This window comes from Mesoplodon densirostris, chromosome 10 (assembly GCF_025265405.1).
Source record: "Mesoplodon densirostris isolate mMesDen1 chromosome 10, mMesDen1 primary haplotype, whole genome shotgun sequence".
NCBI lineage: Eukaryota > Metazoa > Chordata > Mammalia > Artiodactyla > Ziphiidae > Mesoplodon > Mesoplodon densirostris.
The window spans coordinates 20,283,869-20,293,632 of record NC_082670.1 but is presented as its reverse complement, the minus strand read 5'-3'; the positions used below and the strand labels follow the sequence as shown (position 1 = coordinate 20,293,632).

At 42.3% G+C, this 9,764-nt stretch overlaps 1 protein-coding gene across 11 annotated transcripts in view; it reads left to right on the top strand.

Annotated features, from left to right (window-relative positions):
- GPLD1 (glycosylphosphatidylinositol specific phospholipase D1) overlaps window positions 1–9,764 on the top strand; it is a 93,600-nt gene that overhangs the window by 35,496 nt on the left and 48,340 nt on the right. For 10 of the 11 annotated variants that reach the window (XR_009533602.1, XM_060110686.1, XM_060110684.1 and 7 more), the window contains 4 exons: window positions 4,054–4,127; window positions 4,398–4,528; window positions 4,962–5,044; window positions 7,843–7,898. Coding sequence is in view for 10 of the 11 variants with exons in the window: in XM_060110686.1 (XP_059966669.1) it covers window positions 4,503–4,528; window positions 4,962–5,044; window positions 7,843–7,898 (165 nt within the window). In the remaining variant the exon portion in view is untranslated. Of the gene's footprint in view, window positions 1–4,053; window positions 4,128–4,397; window positions 4,529–4,947; window positions 5,045–7,842; window positions 7,899–9,764 lie in introns of those variants that run through there. The other variant, XM_060110689.1, reaches the window with a different exon arrangement.

Here is a 9,764-nt window from a genome sequence, read left to right as displayed (position 1 = left end):
TGGCGGCGGACGCGGGCTGAAGGTGGCCGAGAGGCGGAGCAGCGCCCTCTCCCCGCGCTCTTCGCTCTGCATCTCCGCGCACTCTAGACCTTAACCCTGAGCGCCGGCCGGCTTGGCTTCCTGCGCAACCTGGGAAGGGTCGCTGGGAGAGGCACCTGAGGACCGCCGTGCCGTCACCTTTGTCCCTCTCGTTTGTTTAACTTTTCCTTAGCCCCTCAACCGCTGCAAGAGAACCGCTCCCTCTCTCCACCACTCCCCCAAACCGGTATTCCCCCGCCACCGGAATTTGTGCTTGGCCCATGGATATGCTGGTGTCTGCCCTAGCTTCTAAGGACATGATCACGATTCTTTATTGCCATAGCTCCTGTGCACTTAGGATTTGGGGCGAGGGTTCTCCGAGGGGGTGCAGTGTGGTCCACCGTTCTGCTGCCTGGATGCTTTTCTGGGTGGGTGTCTAAGTGTTCTGCCCATTAACTGGGAGCAAGCAGAGGTGCCCATGATATAAGCGCCTTTGGAGACGAACAGACTTGGATCTAAGCTCAGAATCTGTTGTTGGCAAGCTGTGTGACCTTCTACAAGTTATTTAACCTCCTTCCTCTCCTTTGTAGAATGGAACAATACCTACCCCCAAAGGTTTGTTGTGATTTAACATAATGCTCAGTACGTTAAATTCAGCAGTGTTCAAAGCCATGCTAGTTCAAACAACTAGTAAGACTAAAGTTAGGACACCTACAAGTCAGTGGGACCATTTTGTCAAAATCAATCAACCAAGGTATAATCACAATTAGACTTGGCCTAAAACCCTGGAAGTAGCAAGGAAGCCCCAACTTCAATAAGGATAAAAGTAAAAATAGCAGGCCTGTACTCGGAATTTGTGGATTCAAATGAAGCCTAACTCTAGGCGTTGATTGGATCACTAGTCTCAAAAAACTCCCCTTCTGTGTTTCTCCTGAGTGCAGAGTCTCTTGCTGGCTTTTGCAGAGCCTGTGGGCTCTTCACCTTTTCTAGATTTCTATTTGCAAAAGGCCGAGGCAGTACTTTATATTTTGACTTCGGTTTTTGCTGAGTCACTGTCACTCAGTCTGGAGTCCGTCACATTTGGCAGACATGGGAATAGCACTTAATTAGAGTTTAATCTTTTGTGTGAGTGGGTTCACTTTTTGGTTCTGTATTCTATTGAAGAAATTGGGAGGTGAGAGGCAGTCCTGATGGAGACCACAGCTGGTTGGGTATCCCATTCGGGACTGGGGAGCTGGTGTGCTTCCACCTGCTGCCTGCAGAGGGAGCTCTACGGATAGTTGATTTCTAAGGGTTGGGGAAATCCATTCTGCTGAGCAAAAACTAAGTCCTAGAAAAGTGAAGTCTGCTGTGGTTGCCTCTCTCGATCCAAAATTACTCTGCTTATTTTTTCAAGGTTCTATTTCAAACGGTGCCCACTCTGCCTAGGGCCCATAGGACTTTTAGGGGAACACAAAAATGTTGACCTTCTTATAAAATCAGAATAGGGCTTCCCTGGTGGCGCAGTGGTTGAGAGTCCGCCTGCCGATGCAGGGGACACGGGTTCGTGCCCCGATCCCGGAAGGTCCCACATGCCGCGGAGCGGCTGGGCCCGCGAGCCATGGCCGCGGAGCCTGTGTGTCCGGAGCCTGTGCTCCGCAACGGGAGAGGCCACAGCAGTGAGAGGCCCGCGTACAGCAAAAAAAAAAAAAAAAAAAAAAATCAGAATAAAAAAATAAGCTTTTACGTTCAGTATTAATATATTAACTTTTATACCAGTGCAGATGTAAAATGTGATTTTTTAAAAATGTGTTTATTTTTATGAAGGAAGGGACCGTCCCCCCGACCCCAACCAAGGCAAAAGTGCCCAGGGCCTAGGAAATTCACCATGTCCCCTGCCCTCCTCCCCAAGTCACTGTTCTGTGCTCTTCGCAAGTTCCCGTTTAGAGTGGGAAAAATTCCCTCCTGGTTCCAGGCTTGTTTCTAGGCCCGCCCAGAGCTGGCCAGTTGTGTTCACCAGGGCTTAAAAGGATAAGACCACCAGGTGACAGGGGCCTTTCTTCCTTTCCCCTGAGCACCTCCACCTCTAATTCTCACTTTCTCCATCCTCTCTTCCATTCACTCTAAGGGCACTATGATGACAGCAACATATTAGACTGTGCAGAAGCGAGTTGAAATTGTCTGCTTTATCTCAGAAGTTTCTGGACCTCAAAATTGTATCTCATTTAACTGCACAAGGAGACCCACCTTCACTTCAAAAGTCCTACTCTGTGTTGGCTTCATACACCAATCTAAGCTGTTATAAAATGTATATTGCTGTATATCTGAGTGTAAAGTTTTTATTTTTAAATTCAATAAGGAATATAGTTACTCAATAGAAGTCTAAGGTGTATCTTTTAGAAAGGGAACATTTCTTTTGAATGATAATAGTTAACATTCATTGAACACTTACTGTATACCAGTCTCTTTTTTTTTTTTTTTTGCGGTACATGGGCCTCTCACTGTTGTGGCCTCTCCCGTTGCGGAGCACAGGCTCCGGATGCGCAGGCTCAGCGGCCATGGCTCACGGGCCCAGCCGCTTCGCGGCATGTGGGATCTTCCCGGACCGGGGCACGAACCCGTGTCCCCTGCATCGGCAGGCGGACTCTCAACCACTGTGCCACCAGGGAAGCCCTATACCAGTCTCTTTTAATCATGTTACCTATATATTCATTTGATCTTCACGGCAACCCTATATGGTAGGCATTATTATTATCCCCATTTTTATGGATAATTTTATAAGTAAGAAAACTGAGGCAAAGAAACTTTTAGTAACTTGCCCAAGGTCACCCCAATAGAAGGTAGCAGAACAGGGGCCCAAATGAAACCCAAGGCCTTGTGGCTCTCAAGCCTGTATCTCCCCACTCATTCCTTAATATACCTGCATGTTTACTTCTCAGCTTGTGTCTCTATTTCCAGAAAAGCTCTAAATGGTAGACTCATGATGTCTATTTTATAACAAAGCCACCTGTATTAGGAAAAGAGGGCGTGGGGTAGAAAGAAAAACAATTCCATACACCTTTGTCAGGTAGTTTTCTTAATATTGCCAGCTCTATTTTAACTTTCCTTTAAAAGTCCTCTCTTTGTTACAAGCAGCATCCTACAAAGGCCCTATCTCATAACCATCACACTGTACTGCCTAAGCAAATAATTCCCTCCCATTCTATTACATACCTAAAATTAAGTCATTCTAAATCTTAAACACAAAAAATATATGTAATGAGAAATTTGGCATTAATATGGCTTAGTTACTGAACCCTGAACCCATTTCCTTCTCTGGTGCTCTTTGGATAGGTTTGTTGTAGTAAACCTGATTAGATATTGTCTTCAGGCAGTGTTACATTTTCCCTGTCGACCCTTTGCAACCCTTTACTGTTGTCATTCATTGAATACTCCTGGGTCTTCTGGGCTTACCAGAGCCCTAAGTTATAATTGCCTCCCCCTCACTTGCAGGCTTTGGAAAGCCCGGAGTGAGATGGGAGCATACTCCATGGCCTCTGATGGCCAGAGCGGCATGGCAACCTGTACACGTTGTGTGTGTGGTGAGGGCTGGAGGACGTGGGGAGGGCACCCTCTGTCTGTGGAGGGGAGACTGCGGGCTCTTCAGCTCCAGCTGATGGTCACATCACATGGGAATGTCAGTTCATGTAGCCAGTTTTTTGTTTTGCTTTTTTAAAGAGGGCTAGGAATCTAGGTTTCTATGTGGATGTTCCCCATTAAAAAAAAAGTGGGCCTAAATTTATAAAACACCCTATTTGCCAAACAAGACACATCAGCTTCTGGCCTCTGACTTACAAACAGGAGCAGCAGGGCCTCATGCCCTCAGGGGTGAGGGAGAGCTCTAGGATTCCTTTCCTTGGGACTTTGCAGATGCAGAGTTAAGGTTACAGAGGAAACTTGGCAGACACTTAAGGGTCTCAAATCATCCCATCTTCTATTCTCCTCTTCCATTTGGCTAACCTGAGAAGGAATACCGTGTCCTCCCACTCTTTTAAAATCTCCTCTCTTGTTTTTAAGGTATGATATGCATAATTCGAGCTTTAAGATCACCATCATTTCTATGAAGAGTTAAACCTAATGTTTCCCATGGGGTAAGTGCTATAGATTGGATACTTTGTCAGGTGTATTCTGAGCCTAGCATTTTCTGAATCCTCCTTTCTTGGTCCTAAATCTGTCTCTCCCCACTTGCCCCTCCACTCCCCACCCACCGACAGTGGTATCGGCTTCTTTGTTTCGGCTGCAGGAATCTGACCAGGCAGCAAGCTCTAGATAAGCCCTATAAGAATAGCCAGAGATAAAAAGACCAGGAGTGGTTGCTGTTGTGTAATCAATCCCACACAAGTGTCATAATTTGTTGGCAGATACTGAAAGAGAAGTTGGTTCCAGCTGATCATCATAAAAGCTTTCCCAGCCCTTGTGGCTTCAGAGGCTAAGGAAACAGGGTAACCAGATGTACGTGTGGAAAGATGCAGGAGAAATCGGCTCTTGTAAGGTGAGGTGGTCCAATATACTGATTATCAATAGAGACAGGTGAGTGTTTTGTTTTTTTTTTTAAGAAAGCGAAGAATATTTGGAGACAACTTTGCCTGTGTCTCCGTCCAGATTTCATGTTAAAAAGAAGTCCAGGGGAAACCGGGGTCAGAAGATGGGAATGCACCACCTGGAGGCATTTAGATTTCAGTTGATCGCTTTTTTCTTTCCCAGGTGGAGTTTGTTTGCTGTTCTGGTGAAGTTAAACAGTAGTTAAACAGTTGACTTCACTGGAAAATGATATTTTGAAATGAGGCTGGGTTTCCCGTGTCAGTGACCTGCTTAGCAGGAGAGCAGTGGGTCTGGGCCAGGATTTCAGACTCCGTGCTGCTGCAGCTCTGAGCATTTCTCGTCACCATAGGAGCAGGGAGTAATGAGAGCATGTCTGCTTTCAGATTCTGGTCAGGAGTGCTGATGGCACTGGGCTCCCTCTGCCCGAGAAGTTCACCGTGTGGCATTTCAACACACATAGAAATAGGTAAGTGCCGACCCCTTGTCATGGTATTAAGGACAGTATACCTGTCAGAAATGTTAAGGAAGGGATTTAAAGTCTAACCCGTGTATTGATAGAGTTTCCCTGCTGCACTGAGCCGTGGGGCAGTGGAGAAGAAAAAGCCAGAGATGGAGTCGTCCAGGATTGGGGATTGACTGCTGGGGTGAGGTCTGTGGAGGAACAGGAAGCCTCTTTTGTCATTGGGTCCCTGGCTGTTTCTCCGCGTGGGGAAATAGGAACTGGATAAACTAGGGGTTCCCATGAAGCAGAAGAACTGACAGAGTGGGAGAGGAGAAAGACGGGTGGAGTATGGTAGGAGTGAGGAATTTATGCTTGTTTTTACATTTCCAAGTATATGTAAAGGACCCTGTGTGGCCACGGGAGTGGGTCCCCTGAGTCAAGTGGCTTTAAAGATGGTTGGCTTTAAGGAGGGCAAGGAATGGTCCCTGGCACTAGAAATGCCCAGAATGATGGCAGGATTTAGGGAACACAGGAGTACAGCAAGCTAGTGCCTCTGAGCTCGGGCGAAGGCTGAGTTACCCGGATATAAGTAAATGGTAACACAAAAAGTTGTTTCTGGGCTTCCCTGGTGGCACAGTGGTTGAGAGTCCGCCTGCCAATGTGGGGGACGCGGGTTCGTGCCCGGGTCCGGGAGGATCCCACATGCCGCGGCGAGGCTGGGCCCGTGGGCCATGGCTGCTGGGCCTGCGCGTCCGGAGCCTGTGCTCTGCAATGGGAGAGGACAAAATGTATTTGTAATGTTTTTTAACTCTTTAGATAAAAACAATAACAATACTTTATAGTTATGCTACTTTCAGAAGATTCAAAACAGAACAAGGTTACAAATAAAATATGAAAATTTATCAATGCAAAACAGACCTAGAATATTGAGCTCAGCTGAGCAAGAACTATATTATCACAGAATTCTGTGATCTGAAAGGACACTTGAGGTCACTGAGTCCAGTTCCTTTATTTTACAGCTAGAGGAAACTGATCCCAGGGAGTTTTCACAGCTCACTTGTTAGTGACCTGGTCAAGAATTACATATCCTGACAGCTGGTCCAAGGTTCTTTCCATTAAACAGCTATCGCTGGGCTTCCCTGGTGGCACAGTGGTTAAGAATCTGCCTGCCATTGCAGGGGACGCAGGTCCGAGCTCTGGTCTGGGAAGATCTCACATGCCGCGGAGCAACTAAGTCTGTGCACCCCAACTACTGAGCCTGCACTCTAGAGCCCGCGCGCCTAGAGCCTGTGTTCCGCAGCGAAGAGTAGCCTCCACTCACGGCAACTAGAGAAAAACCCACGCGCAGCAACAAAGACCCAATGCAGCCAAAAATAAATAAATAAAATTATTATAAAACCCAAACATCTATTGCTAAAAGGGAGTCAGGAGACAGTGGGAAAGGAAATTGGACCTAGGTTCTAGTACCAGCTCTGCTGTAAACTACATGGGTGACTCTGAACAATTCACTTTCTCTCTCTCTCCCTCTTCTGCAAAATGAGGGGGCTGAACTTCTTAATGAACTCTAAATTATTTTGCACATCTAAGTTCTCTGAAAATGAAATTGCTGAAATTATAGCAGTGGGCCAAAGAGGAACAAATATAAGTGGGAATATTCAAGTTTTTAATCTTTAGATTTTAAAAATTAGACATGAAATCTAAAAGTTTTTAAAAATCAGATAATTCCTTATGTTCTTCAGTAGTTGCAAAACAAAGGTGCTAATATGTTAATATATATTAATCTATATGCTCAATATAAAACATGTAATAAAAATAATAAACATGTTTATGTGGACATAATTGAAGGCAACTCCTAATCTGCACACTGAATATTTTTATATAAAAGATTAAAACAACACTTATTTACTAATTACTTAGATTTCATAAATATCCTGGTTCTTGTTTTCACCTCTTATGTAGGGCCTGTGTGGATGGTTGACATTTATGTGAGTTAATTATTAGAATTGGCCTCACTCAGTGATTTGGGTTTATAAATCACTGGAATCCTATATACAGGTTATTTGTGGGCTGTGACCTTGTCTCTCTTATGGGATAAATGCTTATAATATGGTAGTAGCTATATTTTTGTTGTATGAATTAAAAAAAAATTGGATGTGACTTCCAGTAGAAATAAGGTATTGCCTTTAAATGTCTCTTCATATAATTAGTGTTCTGTCTTCCTATTGATTCTAAGGAGATTCAGGGTGTGGGCATGTGGGTGGAGCAGGTAGCTTTTTGAGACTTTTGTCCTTCTGAAGTAGTCCAGTGATGAGGAAACACTTGAGGGACACTGATTCAGTCCATGGTTTAGGCCCTGTATTGTATTTCCTACTTGGGTTTATCTACCCCAGTGGGCTGCTGAAGCAAAATATGATGATGACAACTTCTGTTTATTGAGTTCCTGCCATGTGTCAGCCATGAGCTCCTCACTTAGCATTTATTTTCTGTTTCTCTTGACAAACCTGTAAGGTGGATATTATTTACTTAATGTTACATAGGTGGGAACTGAGGCCTGGAGAGGTTAAGTAACTTACCCAAGGTCATAAGAGCTAGTTAAGCAGAAACATTAAATCATCATGCAATTGTGATTTGTATTATAACAATATATTGTTTGAATCTAATCATAGCTAATGAAAATTACTAGTACAAAGTTAACTTTCATTTCCCACTTCTTTGACAGTTACAACCACAAAATTATATATTTTCCTTTTAAAATGATCTCTAGGAAGTTCTATTTTCTGTTATAGTTGAACTTAATTGATTTATGTATCCATTTCTCTCAGGTCACAGAGCTCTGGAGTTTTTCCACCTTCAGGATAGGACTATTAACTACAAAGAGGTAAGAAGTTTGATTTTTTTTTTTTCTTCCTTGGTCATTAACTTTCTCCCATAGGTGACAAACAAAGGTCCTAACAGATATTGAAATAGTAATTTTAAGAGTCATTTATATGTCTTTATAAAACATTAATATTTGGGGTTAAATGTATATGTCTCCTCTGGCACAACTTGAATATATATAATAATTTAAATAATATGATTGCAATATTTTAATTATATTAATGATAGTTTGAAAAATATTTGAAAGCATTTAAATTTAAATCTTATTTGTTCTTATAAAGAAAGTTTATACCTAAGATGAGCCATTTATTTTCCACTTCTTATCTCTGTGTGCTGTATAAAAATTGCATCACCGTGAGAAGGAAGTATTTATTGAGAAGTATGCCTTGAGATAATTCTTCCAATTTTTCTGCCTACTGTATTCTTGGTAGGACTAGCTGATGGCTCACCTTTAACCATCCTCAAATTAGTTGTACCCATTCTGGTCCTATACACTATTTCTAGTCCTATAGCTAAATAAAACTGTGACAAAGATGATTCTTAAATATTACCTTTGAGAGAAGTGGGTAAATTCCCTCATGACATCAGAATTGGATCAAATTATTAACCAGTGAGTCTTGACAATCCAGTATGGAAATCAGTATGGTTAAAAACAACAACAACAACAACAACATAACTGAAATCTAGCATCATCCATAAGTCACTTTTAGTCATTAGTTTCAACTTCCTTATTCACCAATTTAACAGGCCCTCTAGGAAAAAAAACAGCATTTATATTTGATTGTCATCTTCCTTGACCCTGATAGAAAGTCGACAGGAAAGAGGAGAAGCAAGAATCTAATTCATGGTGTGAACAATCAATCCTGAGCAGAGTGATTTTCTAGTAGAGGCATTCAAGCTCCTATCACTAACTTAAAGCATGTTAAATGGACACACATACTTCCCCTCAGCATTGGTCCTAATCCAAATACTGATGTCATCATTGGAAATGCCCTGAGGACACACACCTCCCCCTTTTAACTTATGAAAACAGATAGGGATTACTTTACCTTTTATCATGTTGTCAAAAAGTCCCTTTCCAAGGATTGGTGATCTATTTTATATCTCCATATGTGGGAATCTTTGGAGTTTCTCTTTCTCCCTACTAAAACCTGCTCTTTGGTGACTGCTGGAATCATTGGTCCAGTTTGGTGAAAGGATACAGAGGGAGGTTACCCAAAGGATGCCAGGCAGACCCCCACAGGCTGGCGGTATCTCAGCAAGCCCTGCACATTCAGGGTCTGAGTTTTGTTGGTTCTGGGATTATCATTTGCTGAGATACATCCAGAGGTGACTACATTTTAATGACTTTGACTTACCCTAATCAAGTTAATAAGAGACTAATGCATAAAGCTGAGAAAACCAGCTTCTTAAGTTATAAGAACTGTAAGAACCAAGTGTACCTCACATTGGTGGTCATTATTGCCCTGATTTTATTCTCTTTCTACAACAATAAACAGAATGTTGTATGTTAACCAGGAAATCAAAACAATGATTTCCTCTTTTCTGATTATAAAACTAATAGAAACTCATTGTAAAAAAAAAAAAAAAACTTAGAAATAACCAATGTTAACATTTTGCTTTAAATCATGCCAGGCATTTTCTCTGCATTTATTAGCACTTTCTCTCTTTTTTTAAGTTACGCATTATTTTGTAAACTTGCCTTTTTTGTCATTGACCATATCAGAGATATAGGCATATATCTGTTCATGTCCATATCAATAGACATCTTCAGAATAATTTTAAACCATTACATACTTTTCTGTACCATAATTCATTTAACCAGTTCCTTATGTTAACTTTTTAGTTTGAAATAATTTAAAACTGA